This window comes from Ixodes scapularis, unplaced genomic scaffold (genome assembly GCF_016920785.2).
Source record: "Ixodes scapularis isolate PalLabHiFi unplaced genomic scaffold, ASM1692078v2 PGA_scaffold8__174_contigs__length_109621045, whole genome shotgun sequence".
Lineage (NCBI taxonomy): Eukaryota > Metazoa > Arthropoda > Arachnida > Ixodida > Ixodidae > Ixodes > Ixodes scapularis.
In genome coordinates, this window is record NW_024609883.1 from 109409257 (window position 1) to 109423630 (window position 14374).

Consider the following 14374-nt stretch of genomic DNA (forward strand, 5'->3'; position numbering starts at 1 on the left):
GAGAGCAACCAAGAGAGGTCACCATCTAAATATACGAAAACGGCGCGTATCCCGTCCCAATATATGGCCGGTATCCAGTGGCCAAGTTACGAAAGTTAAAAAATAAAAAGCCGCAACAGCAATTCATGTTGTCTTAATCGCGCGTGAGCAGTCTGCACAGGCGCGGCTGGCAGTGAATTCCGAAACTATGCTGGTTCTATCTAATCCACAGAATGGAGAGAGGAGGAAAAGAAGGAGAAAGAGAGGAGGTGCGTGGAGAGGGGAAGCTCCAATTCCCCGAGTCAACTCGTTGTCAGCCCAGCGAGACAGGGTCGACGGTGCGTCACGCCGCTCTTCCAGTCAGCAGTGGGACAGCGCCGAAGGCCGAAGGGTGAGTCTCTGTCTTTGCCAGAAAGCTCTGCGTACAAGAGGCGTTTCGGGCGTCTGCTTTGTACTTTGTCTGCTGCCAGCTGCGGAAATCATCATGTAAGAATTGTGCCGTGTTGAGACTGCGGGTAGTTCATCAGTCCCACTGGGCGTCTACTGTCCCAGCTGTAGATGAGAAATTTAGCCAGTGCCGGAACCTCTGCCAGCCTGAGGTCTATCGCGCAGCGATGACACGCGCTTGCACGATGCCCATTCAGACCGATAGGGCAGGGGGGGGGGGGGGGGGGGGGGGGGAGGATTGAGCCTATGCCTGGTTTTAAGTCCAGACGCAGCCGACGCTACGAGCTGAGGGGACGGATCTGAATGCGTCCAAAGGGCACCATCATGCCGTTCCTCATGGTTTTGTGCGTGTGTCTATCATCGCTAAACCAATCATGAAAAAGGACCCAGTGACTTGCGCTTTCGACGCTGTTTCATTGGTCCCATTACCTGGTAGTGTCGGCTGCGTCTGAACCAAGTCCCGTAAGGAAAAAGTAAATGAAATGTCGTAAGCCTGGTTCACACAGCTGCAGCGGTTGCGTTCGCAGCAACCGAAACGACAGTCACCGGGACATGTGTTCGCCGTACACAACGATGCAAGTGATACAAGAGGTAGCTCCGCGAAGCAGTCATGCGTAACGGTTGCTCCGGTGTTTTGGTGGTTTCCACACGGGTGCTTTCCTACGTTGCGTTACGATCACTTACGTCGCAAGTCGCCGTAACATCCGTGCTTTGGATGAAGCGTGGGCGACCGGTCAAGGAGCAGCTTTGCACGCGACGTACGATACATCAATGTCCCGATGACTCCCCACGTTACGTAAGAAATCCCAAGCAGACGTCCCAGTGTGAACCGAACTTTAAGCTGAAAAGAAGTACTCTATCCCAGCGCGAGCTTACCTTTCGCCTGCTCCGGGCTGTATTTCGCTAACAAACTCGTCCACTGATACCTCATAAAAGGGAGCGTCAAACCTTCATTTGGAGCTTTCTGCGCCAAACCAGAGTTGTGATATTTTTAGTATGGAGCATTTCTTTCTTTGACTCGGGATTTATTTCTCTAACCTGGTATATTTTTTTTATATAATCATAACTCATTTTAACGCGATTATTAAGTCAGTTCAGTGACAAGGTCTTATTTCAAGCCGCTCCTTTGTTCTATCTTTTCCCGTTGTAGCGCGATTAATTGCATTGTTCGGTTCAACAGTCGAAAGTAGAGGACATATTGTTATAGACGCCGTTATATTATTTAATAAATGGAGATAAGCTAGACTGGGATCAGATTCGGTACCTGCAACAAGGTCTGTTGCTTTTAGTGAACATTTCGTTCTTATTTTCACGTTCCGAAAAATCTGACGACCGAAGTCACGTCCAGCATCTCGAGATTTTTTAGCTGCATCAGACAAAGGTGCGTACAACTTAAGGAAAAATACACGCAAAAAATTCTCCTGGGGTCATGAACACGAGTTCACATTGTTCCTTTTCGATAAATCTTTCCAGCACTTACTACGTACACAGGCGACAGGTCACTGAGTTTCGGAGGTCTGGAGTTTCGCGGAAGAGAGCTACTGCGCATGCTCACAATGTGTTCCATACCCCAGTAAACAACGATGGCAGTGCGGCGATTGTTGGAATGGTCTTTACTTGCGTTAAAAACTTCCAAAAATCTTTAGCCAACTTCTGCTTTCTTTAATTACGTTTGGTAACCTTAAAAAAACGTTAAGTTAAACAATAAAAAAACAAAGAAAAAACGCGAAGACGGGCGAAGGACGAGGAGTACGCAAACACATCACTGTTTTTGTATTTTAATGCATAGCCTACTCACCCAAATTTCGACAGGGTTCAACAAATACAACTTCTGAGCTCTGAGTTGTTGTTCACTCGGTTGTCACGATCGCCCGTAATACAATGCAAAAGTCAGGAGAACTCATGATTAAAATCGTGTAATAAACATAACAAATACACCATCAAAAATATAGGCGTTTCGCCAACTATACAAGTGAAACAGACTTGGAAACAGCGCGAAAGAAACAAGGGACAAGAACGAGAAGTGAACGAACACAACGCTGACTGGCAACTGAAGTTTATTCCTGCGAGGAACAGGAAGGAAAACATAAAAGATGCGAGATAGATAAAACATAATCCACCCCCTTGAGGCACGCCCGAGCACTTAAACAAATCTGCCGGATTCCTTTATGAAAGACACTTCGTCATCCGCCAAAGCCACGGACGGGGCACTAACACACGTGTCCGCTCCGCAGGTAGAAATAGAAAACGCCTCGTCAATTTCTCTAGTCACTTTGTTGCAGTTCATACAAGTGAAACCTTCGGTAAAAATTAACGGAAACGAGACGAGACGCCAACCAGTCACTTCTTATCACTCCATTCACGATAAGTAGTGAATCGGTGGCGTTCCGCCTAATTTGTATAAGTATGTATTGAAGGCTGGCGAAATGTTAAAATGTTTGTTGGTGTATTTGTAGTTCAGCTGGAGTAAACGCTTTTAATAATTTTATAATAAAAAATATCAAATTTAGTGCTCTTATGCTTCGAGAAACAAGCAACAGGTTGTCATTTTTGTGCACAAATGGAGCAGATGTAAAGATCAAAGGATCGCAACATGAGCAAACCTAAAAACATGTCTGTAGGAAATCACGCACGTAGAGATTTCGAAAGAGCTTTAATAATTCCCACCCGCTTCGAAATAACCGTAACATCAATGATTACGTCAATACTTGCTTCATCGAGGCGACTGAATAAAATTTTTAAACGCGAAAGTCATAGGTTTTACTGTCACTTGATTTACTATATTAAACAACCTAAATCGAAATCGCGCTGTGCTTTCCTATCGGACAAGGATCTCAGCAATGCTTTGTTCCGAAGAATTTCATAAATTAAATAAAGTTGGCATAGGAAGCAGCAATCGAAGAATCGTAGGCAATGCGCTTAATTCTACCGAATACTTTTTTTTTTAATTTTTCTTGCCTAGGTTTTTGAAAATGAATTTCAAGCTACAGAGCCCGATACAAGCCCTCCCCTAAATAAACCACAAAATAATTCTATCATAAATGTTGGTCCCAATTAAACTGCCGCGTAACCCGAAATATAGCCCATCTTTCCCGCAGTGCGAACTAAAAAGACACGAGACGTGAATGTCGATGCACTATCCGTACTAAGAGATATAGTACAATACAATACAATATTTATTGTGCTTGCTTACCAACAGCCGGCTAGCCTTTGGGGTAAAGCACATTGTAAGATTTACATTTCCGTTACAAAAAATACATTCATAATCAAACCGATTTTAAAATCATGCACACGTGTAAAACATATGGGGCAAAGTTGTACAAAAAATATCAATGCCGCAATACTTCGTGTTAAGGACATGTTGAATTCGTGATACAGGTGACAAGTTAAGGTGATCTGGATAAAACACCCTACGATTTCTAGAACTTGTGTTAACAGGAATGCGAAAATGTAAAGAAGCAAGCAAAGTAGAACTGTCTATTGATCCGTGAACCAACTTATGCAAAAACTTAACATCCCGGATAGACCTTCTGTTACATAAAGTACACAATACTTATCACATCGCGGCGTCTGCACAACGATGAGTTTTGAGGAGATGCAGCGATGAACAATTTGCCCGACACAAATGAACTACCTATGATTCGTCAAGCTGTAGGAAGTGGCGTCACCAGGAATGGGGGCGGACCGCCTAGAGTGCAGCTGGGCTGTGAAAAGGGGGGATTTTGCCGCTGTCCTCAGCAACGCCACTGGCTGTAGGACGTCGCAGTTAAAAGAATGAGCGCTCCCGAAATGCTTGGTGTGCTCTGCATAAAGCGATATCTGAGCATCTACTCGGAGCATGTATTCGACACGAGGCCTGCGTGAGTGTGTGACGTGTGCTCAACTGAGCTCGTAACGAGAGCGAGCGCTGCGTCAGCATTCTGCGAGGACTCGGATCCAATTACACGCTTCGTGCCCATAGATGGATGGATATTGGCTATGCCCTTTGTATTGGGCGGTAGCTTGCGCCATCTAGCCTAAGAAAATGCTTTCCTCCCCCACTTAAGCACCCAATTTCTTTCCCTCTGCCTGGTTGGGGGAGGGGGGGGGGGGAGGGGGGGGGGAGGGGAGGGGAGAGCCACCAGGTTGACCTTCGGGGGATTGGGCTAATGCAAAATAAAAAGAAAAAAAGGAAAACTCACCCCGTCTTCTGCACCCGGCGAGGGAGTCGCCACTTCTCTTCTGGTCGACCTCGTTAGTGTTGTTTCCAAACCCAGACCCACTGAGAGACAGATTGGAGACTTTGGGCCGGAGCCACGCGCGGGAGAGAGTCCTAATTTTCCTCTGGCCTCCCTGTCCCTTGTTGCGCTAGTTGCGTTTACCAATTTCAGTTTTCCTTAGTCTCATTCCACCAATGCGCTAACCTTCTTTTCGTTACTTCGGCCCGTTTATACCTTCCATCTTCTCCACCGAAACGCGGGGCTCCCTCTACGTCTGCTCTCCCCTCATAGGGGGCAGGTTTAAGCCTCTTGCGACTCAAAACCAGGTTTTCCATAGTTTCGCTCTCTATTCCACATATGCAACAAACTGTATCTAAATCCTCGAATTTCGCCCTATTAGTCTTCGTTCCTGGTACCGCAGCTCTGGCCTCAAACAGTAAAGAGCTCTCCCGAGAATTATCAAACAAAGTTTATTTTCGTATTTCCTGTTTTTGTTACCTACACATGGTTAAAGTTGATTTCTCTTGCATTCTTCCTTCCCACATCTATCTTTCTCCACATCCTTAACTTTGTTTTCTACTGAATTCGTTTCACTGCCTGCCTGTAAAATTTTGTTTCGGAGCTTTCGAGTCCGTTTCGTTCAACTTGTGTCCAAGCTTTTCACGTATAAGAACTTATATACCTTAACTCCCACCTCCGTCTGCTCCATATCACTTAGCCTTTGCTCAAACTTTACTTTATTTGTAGCCTCTCTGCTCTCAAAGGATGCCCAACCCATATCCCTTTTCACCCCTTCATGTGGTGTGTTCCCATGTGCCCCTAAAACTAACCAGCCTACACTCCTTTGCCTTACCTCTAAGACTGACTGTGCTCCAGATTGCATACACAAGACTGCATTACCAAAAGTCAACCCTGGTACCATTGCTTCTTCCCATAGCCCACTCACAACTTCGTATTTAATAAAGTTTCACAGTGCTTTGTGTTTCATAATAGCCGAATTTGTTTACCCTTCTTTATTACAATATTTTCATGTTCGTTAAGATGTTTTCTTCCCTCATTCAACCAGAAATTTGTACCTCTTTACATGTTCCATCACAGTGTCTTCTCGTAGTTATGAACTCGTATCCCAGACTTGTCGTTACTGAAGTTTAGGCCTAAAGTGTCCCCTTCACCGCTACAAATTATAATTAGTCTCTGCATTGTCTCTTGACTCTACTACAAGTACAATGTCATCTGCATATATACATCAGCCCTGGTAAAAGTTGATTTACTTTTTTTCCTTCCCTTCATGCATGGAAGATAAAATCTTAAATTACATTACTCTACTTTTTCTATATTTCACTAAGGTATATTATAAAGGTTAGGGAAAACAATGAGCAGCCCTGCCTAAGTACTCTTTTCATATCTGCTAGTTTTGTGGTTTCGGCTTCCCAAGTTATAAGTACCCTGTTATCTGCAGATATCTGTTGTGGAAACTGAAAACTTCCCTTTAGTCAATATATTTTTTGTTGATTCCAAAGCTTTGTCTGGTTCACGTTGTCGTATGCTCCTTTTATGTACAAAAATGCAAGCCATAATAGCTTTTGGGTTGTGGTGGCTATCTCTATGAACTGCGTGATTACGAATAAGTTATCCCCCAGCCTTCTATCCCTTCTGAAACCATTTTGGAGCTCTCCCAGTATCTGCTTGCCCCCTGCCCATTCTTCTTTTTAGAATATGCATAGCTGCCATAAAACCCCCAAACAACTACAACAATCTGCATAGCTAGTTGATAGATTACTTATCTTTCTGTAATTGGTCGGTACGATGTGATACTGTCTTTGTCTCCCTTTCCCTTATATAATCAGACTTATTTTTCAATAATTGGTTACATCTCCTCCCATAATTACTCGGTTAATCACCTGTCTTAGTTTCAGTTTGCTTATTTTTCCTAACGTTTTCATCAGCCTCATTGATATGCCACTGAGCCTGTTGCAATGCCAGCCGGGACCATACCTTCTGCCTTCATCCCATTCCCCTGTAGTCATCTCAGCTGTTTCACTATGCTCGTCTTATGCTGTTGTTACCGTTCCCTAAAGCCTGATTTGGTTCCGGTTCGGAAAAAGCTGCTTCTTTATACGTCTAATGTGTTTTCGTGCCTCTTCCCCCTCTACTCTTGTCTGTCGGTATCCCTCCGTTCTTTTTCCCTGTGCTTTAATGTTCTCCCTAATCTTTTTTGTCGCATTCCTTTTTTTTTTATATTATCCACTGGACCCCTGCTCTCCCAATTTTGGCCTGGATTAATGCTGATGCCTCCCGCTTTTTTCCCTAAAAGTCCCCCGCCCCCCCTCCCATATAGATGCTACTGCTGCTGGCGCGGCCCCTTCTTTTTTTTTTTTTTTTTTTCCCCCTTTGTGTTCCCTAGATTCTTCTTGGTTTTGCGTTATGGCTGCCTTAACTTCGTTATCCCACCAACTTTTCGGTGTGGGTTTCAGCCTTTTTACTCCTTGCTTAATTTGGTATTTCTCCAATTCCCTCTTGAAAATCCTAACGAAATCCTCGTACGTGCATTCTTCTTCTGGTGGCTTGGATACCATATTCTGAATTCGCTTAGATGCTTCTTGCAATGGCATATCACTTAAAGTAGTAATATTCTTTCGATTTTGACAAAGTATTTCTGCTTTGAATGTGGCAAATGCGATCTTGATTCTCTTATGGTAACTTCCTAAGCTCTTCGTACCCTCCTCATCTAGTCCCGTATGTCACAGTTTGTTGTAGAGCTTCCGAGACATTAAACAGTAGTCAATTGTTGAGTGCGAGTTGTTTCTTTCCCACGACGTCACATACTACAAAATGGCGCCTGCCAGTGTTGCTTGATGGGGTCTTTGAAAAGGCTTTATTGTTCCTTAACAGAGTAGCGGTCTATGATATCTTCAGGCACACCCACTGATACTCGTAATATCGCGCGCAAGCTTAACATAATACAGTACGTTTGATGATCATGAATACGGGGCTCATTTCAGTAATCAGTCTTCCATTGATTCGAGCAAGGAGCCGTGGGACTTCCCTCAAATTCATGGAGAACAATCGGGTAGAGAAAGTGGACCGATCTCGCTGAAAAAAGGCCTGCAGGCATCTCACGTTGCCCTCCAGTTTTCGAGACTCGTTCGGCCTTATCGGTAGAACACACGGAAAGGATTCGATGGTGTCGCTGATTCGTAGCCAGCTAAAAGGTCTCTCGGAGGGGAAAATAAAAAAATAAAAAAACACTAATGCACACACTTTTTTTTTTTTTTTTTTTGCTTTGAGCGGAAGAATGGAAAACTAAGTACTCCCAAAAATGTTCGTATCACGAGGAAATGAAAGCCGGAAAGGACGCTTATTTTTTCTTCTCCTAGACATTCAGCGTGTTTTTCTGTGTGTGGCTAACTTCTCGAAGCGTTTTCCTCCAGTTGAGAGCGACATCTCAGCGGGCCAGCGCGCGTCGTCAGCAAGAATGCCAATGGCTTCGTCCGTTGTTTTTCCTTTTTCTGTATGGCTTATATGTGGTCCTTACTTTGTTTTATTTAACGTCATCGTTTCTTTTCCATTCTGACTGCTTTCCGCAGGAGTGACTTGCTTAAAGTGTTTCTCTTTTTCTTTTTTCAGATATAGGACGCAGTTGACCTCAGCTTGCAGTCGAAGCGAGTGGAAGAATGACGCCCTCAGTCCAGACGTTTCTAGCATCGGTAAGATTTGTTTTGTATACGCCGTTTGATCAAAGTGTTGTTGAAAACAGATAGTGCTATTTGTCAACATTTTAATACGAGGGATTCTTAATAAGAAACGTTTCTCAATAAGCCTCTTCCTCTCCGTGAGTGGCAAACATCACAAGAGGTCAAGTACTGCAAACTCCCTTACCGGACTTGGTAAAATACCGTGGACTAAATAATGGCTGTCACTTCCGACCACTTAAGACCAAGCGCCTTGAGACCTCTTGGGATCTTTTAGAACATGCTGCTAACATCTATTGGGTAGTCGTGGAGGAACACTTGGCGTTTACGTATATTTTCTTTATATATTAGATTGGATTGGGATTTGGGGGGCTAACCCCTTTGTATCGGGGGATCTCAGCAGCGCTGGATCTAGCATGACTAGTAGCTACACTAGCCAATATCGTAGTCGTTTACTCTTGTCCTCCTCCACCAGCATGTTTTCGCGCATTTTTTTTTTCTTTGTGAACTTTCGACAATGGTATAAACAACTTATCTCATAGTTAGTACGCACATTTGATCTGGCAGCTACTCCGAAAGCTCCACTCTAGTGAAATGCAGTTCTAGGGACACCTCATACGTGGTGCCGATGTGTTATTTAAGCAAACGCGAGTGTGTGAACTCGTCTGAACTCGTCTATCGAATCTGACTTGAGAAACGGCAAGAGTTGCGGACCAGCGAGCCATTAAGAACATGAGTACGCGCCAAGGGGCAGTGGTCCGTGCGAGAGCCTTCTGGCAGACCAACGTGCTTCCTCGCATGGCACAAAAAGCGGATTGGTGTCATATCCTCAGGGGCGTTGGTGTTTCTCATCCGCAAATGATCCGCGACGAGGGTCGGCTCGACACCTGAAATGGTCCTTTGGCCAAATGAATAACCGACCACCGTGGACCGGGAAAGGTCCAACCCGAGTCCTGTGGCCGAGCATTTCTTAAGATAGACCCTCTTCAAAAGTGCGTGCCATCTATTAGCGGCTTCGTCAATTATCAGAGACCGCCATCGTTTGGGAACTGAGGCCACATTGGACACGATGGCTGCGTAAACTTTGTTCCGCTCGTATCGAAAACGAATCGGCGATCGACGAGGACTCGGATCCAATGTCACGCTTCGTGCCGAACAAGTGACGATCACAAATGTCGCTTGACCGGGTTTCGAAAAGGGTCTATTTTCTACGCGACCAAAGAAATGCCCGGAATATGGTCCTCGCTTATTATTTCCCGATGCATTTGTAGGTTTCGGGGAGAAAGTTTCGGGGCTTATGTCGAAGAAAGCAGGAATGGTATTTTCCAACCTCCAGGGAGACCCGAATGTTTGACCCGAAGGCTCGAAGGACGTCCCGAGGGGTTTCCGTAAAAAGAGGCAGCCTCGTCGACATTTCAGTGCGGATCGGGCGCGTCAACACAAAACAAAACCGTAGATAAATATGTATGCTCGTGATGCTTTTTTTTTTTATATATAATTTAATTTAATAAGAGTTTTAGTTTGGAAATGTCGTTTTTTTTTCGCCTGCTAAGTTTTAGTTTTTGGGGCTTATTTCTTTACCCAAAAAAAAACAACCCCGAGCCCCTTCGTTAAGGGCAACTTTTTATACAGTCTTTTTATATAAAAAGAAAGCCTTCGGGATGAAGTCAACGCGCGGACGAGCTGGTCGGAGTTAACAACGATGTATTTTTACCTGAAACTGGGGCAGAAAGAAGAAAAAAAAGCCTTTGACCGTGGTGAAAAAAGAAACGAGGACAGCCAAGGTCTCTTAAAAAAAAAAAGTTACACATTAAAAAAAAAACAAAAAAAAAAAACGGAGTTGAGGGACGAACAAGGGGACAAACACAGAACGTCTCAAATCTGAAGACGTTTTGTGTTTGACACCTTCTTGGTGCGTCGTCTCCGGTTTTTCAAAAAATGTGTAACAAGGTCGCTATATTTCTCTCCTTTTGCTCCAGTCTCGGGTCGTAATAATCATTTATTTTCATTCTCGCGTTTTAAAAATGGTGCATTTCGCTTCCTCCGGATATTGGCTGGTGGTGCGCGTCTCGGACCGGTGTGCCTCCAAAACGGTAGAGGGTTAGGAACCGGAGGATAATGTTACGGCTGGTCGCGATCCTGGTGGCTGGCTGTAGTTGCCAGGGCGAACGCAGAGGGCGCTGTCGTCGTGGCATCCGTGGCTGCGGAAGTTTCCGTCAATAGGTGAGCGGCGTTTGGAAACTTCCGGTTCCTTAGGAAACTTTGTTTAGCTGTTGACAAACAACGACGAATATCGGCAAGCCTGTCTAAGCATGGTTCCGAAAAGTACAGTCTGGAGGGTTCCCAACCATGCTTGCGCAGGCTTCCAGCTCATTGCCGTCGTTTGTGAACAGTGAAACAAATTTTCCTAAAGAACCGGAAGTTGCTACACGCCGCTCACCTATTGGCAGAACGGGTGTCTGGCGTGTCCACCTCCGCTGCCGTATCACCGACAGGGTCGCTGCGACCGGCAGCTTTACTCATTCCTCAAGTTTAAACGTCGAAAGACACGCAATGTCCTGGTTTGGTCTGTCGTTTCCTGTCCCTGTCTTTCGGCGTTTTAACTTCAAGTAGGTATGACCAACTAGTTCAACTTGTCATCTTAATACTGTATTACTCCATCGTGATGTCACTGGGTGCAAATCAAACGAACACCGCAAAAAACACTAGTGCGTTCCATGCTGGGTATTGAACAGAAGCGCAAGGTTTAATTTTTATAATGAAATGGGTAACTTGTTCAAAAATTTTGGCCATATTTTCCTGGTTGTTTTTTTTTTTTGTTTTTTTTTTAGTATGAAGTGCACGCACCGCAATCAGTTGTGGAGCTCATTGTCCGCATATATGTCCCCCAGACTCTACTGGCACACTCTGCTCTTGTCATCTTCCGTAATGCTGACCAGAATTCACTCCCGTGCGTGTGATTTGACACCCTGCGAATTTTTCCTTTGTGGAATTATGAAATCACGTGTCTACGCCGAACAAATCTCCAACGATTCCTGGACTCGAGGCGGAACTTCAACACGAAATCAGCGAAATTGAGACGCGATTCTACGGAGACGTCATCGAGAACTTCGTCCAAAGAGGAAGAGTGTGACAGCAGAGTCCGGGGGGATATTACTATATATTGGCGTAAAAATATCGGCTCTGTTATAAGTAAAGGCTCGTTCACACTCTTGCGACCGAGTAGGACTGAGAGAGACGAGATCTCTTACAACTTCTTAAATGTTTCTAGAATAAGGGAACACACTGACATTGTGGCGCCATCTATGCGGTGACCCTAGAACTGCATTTCACAAAAGCGAAGGTTTTGCGGGATTTCCGAGGTCAAATGTGCGTAATACCCATAGAAAGGCTCGTTTATAACATTGACAAAAGTTTTTCGAGTCAAAAAAGAAAGGATATTGCGCGAGAAATAAAAAAAAATATGCCGGACCGCTGAGTTTACACTGCTTCCCAATAGATGGCGCCAGTGTGTTCTCTGGTTTAAGAAGTTTTAAGGAACCCAGGTTTAAGAGGTCGCAAGCAGTCGCAAGAGTGTGAACGGGCCTTAAATGATACATACTTTATTACAAAAATTAAATCTTGCTATCTTGTTAGATATTTTGCGATATCATTAGATACCCTGGATATTTGCTTTTGTACGCGAACATTTAAATTAAATTTAGACTAGGCGAAAATAGTGGCAGAAATTGAAAAACCGGAACCACGGATGAACCCTTCCCTAGAAATACCTCACGACTGCCCTCGACACCATGTCGTTTTGGTATGGGTTAATTGCCTTCAAACTCGAGCCATCAATACGGAGATGACCCGCAGCATCCTATGAAGATATTTGATTGAAGAGAATGGTAGAACGTTTTGATAAAAATTCGGAGGCCCAGTGAACTTTTTTAAAGCGGTTTCTTTTCGGTCTTTTCTCCTTTATTTCGGTGCGCGGCATGTCGCGGTGAATCTCTCTCGTACTTTTGTGTGTGCGTGTGCCGCTGTTGTCCGACACGGAGTTAATTGAGGTGGTCGCGTTTGCCGCCGACCTTGAAAGGCTACCATTATGGAGGGTCTATTAAAGAGGATTGCCTTTTACTTGTTTATGTGCTCGCTTTTTCGTCTATGCGTTCGCTTTTTGTTTGTTTTTTTGTTTCTGGCGGCTTGTGCTCGTTTCTGTTTTTTGTGTCGCTGCAAATTGACGTCGTCGCTGACCCTCTCACAGGCGCTGCTCCTGGCATTCGTCTCTTCGGCCTGCGGACAACAACAAGTAAGAAAATTTAAAAAAAAAATACTGTCCTTTATACTGTTGAGCGAAGAAAATAAAAATAACGCGAGCGTAGTTTTAGGGGTCATTGACTTTCTGACCTCGACTTGAATCTTCGTGGCCTAGTCCCGAGTGAACAGAACATTTTTACGCTCCGCTCAGGCTCTTTGTAACGTGGATACTTTGTTGCAGTGTTTATTCACCTTTTTCGTCATAACGGACATTTTTCAAAGCCTCGTCAAGCAACATTGGCAGCCGCTATTTCTTGGGCACGAAGCGTGTGATTGGACCCCGAGTCCTCGCCGAACGGTGACGCAGCACTCGTGACCGATACATGTTCAGAGTGCGTGACCAAGCAATGGCAGACTCGGATGCATGGCGCAGCAGTCGCTAGATGGCGCGCTCTTTTGACAGGGCCCCTTGTATCCAACTTGATCAATTTTCGTGGAAGTGTGTTCGTTTTTTTCACAGTTGGGAAGTGCTGTAAGTACGTTGTACCTAGAATACTATTTTAAGAAGGTTTAGAAGACTTGTACTTTACTCGAAGTACATTCTCTGAGTATGTGCTTGTACTTTGCTTCGAGTAATTTTTTCTTCTACTTTCTGAGGAAAGTACAACTTCCTACTTCAAAGTACATTCCCCAAGTTTGATCTCGTTAAATTTGTATCACAAAATCATCCTTTTTCAGCTCTGAAGCCCCTTTATCCAGTATTCGCCGCCATTTCCGAAAATAACTGATGCACCTCCGATTAACCCTGGGTCAATGCATACCAGTTTAAAAATATTTAAAAAAAAACACACAGTATGGGGAATGAATGGGCATCATGAAAGATTGTGTTAGAAAGATTTTGTACCTTCCTTTAAAAGTACTTAGTATTTATAGTACTTTGCTTTGAAAGTACGTTGTATTTATAATACTTTGCTTTGAAAGTACGTTGTATTTATATTACCTTGCTCCAAGTACATTGCACCCGGTGTATTTACTATATTTAAACCACATAACCTCTGACTTCCTTTGTGCGTTACTCGAAGTACTTCTTAGATGTACTTTACCCAACGCAGTTTTTTTGTTGCTCGATGCCATAAGCTTCAGACTATCTAGGTAATTGTGTGATCCCATCTTTTATCCATTCGATGTAATTGTCGGATGACCTACGACTGTTTTGCCACTGTCATTTATTCATATTAAGCAGCCTTCCTAGCTTCGATGATATTCGTATTTTTTTATTAAAGTTCTCACGATTCGACGTGATATATACGTGTTGTTTTGTTTCTTGCGCGGTTTCTGTTAATTCCTCACTACTCGCTATCTGTAGATGACTGAAACCAATGCAGAGCGCAACTTCGTCTGCTTCTTTTGCAAGGGTTCTGGTGACGTCAACAGAACGGCGAGCTCTGATTGGCCCTGAATGAAGGATAGGGAGTAGACGTCAAGGCAGCTTGCTTTAAAGTCTGACCACTATCCTTCGATCAGAGCCAATCGGAGGCCGGCGTCGGGTAACCCCTGCGCAAGAAGCAGGTGAAACAGCATCTCCTACGATAATATATAGCGGTTAATTAACCATAACCTTCGGGGGAGTACTGTACGAAAGTATAAAAACTAGGAACTCAATTGTAGCCTTATGAGCAAATCGAAATTCAGTTATATAAAAAAAAACACCTGTATTTCTCATGTCACACGATAGAACCCTACGCCACAACTCAAAGATTTTAGACAATTTGTGGTTCGATGTCGTCCAGGTACAATGCAGAAATATAACCGAAATAT

At 44.1% G+C, this 14374-nt stretch overlaps 1 protein-coding gene across 2 annotated transcripts in view; it reads left to right on the forward strand.

Moving 5' to 3' along the window:
- The first annotated feature begins 221 nt into the window (after nt 1–221).
- Nucleotides 222–14374, forward strand: part of LOC8039763 (protein Dicer) — a 28169-nt gene continuing 14016 nt past the window's right edge. The window contains exons 1-3 of one of the 2 annotated variants that reach the window (XM_029977804.4): nt 222–370; nt 8253–8332; nt 12564–12608. In XM_029977804.4, coding sequence (XP_029833664.3) covers nt 8300–8332; nt 12564–12608 — 78 coding nt within the window. In that variant the 5' untranslated portion in view covers nt 222–370; nt 8253–8299. Of the gene's footprint in view, nt 466–8252; nt 8333–12563; nt 12609–14374 lie in introns of both variants that reach the window. The other variant, XM_042286616.1, reaches the window with a different exon arrangement.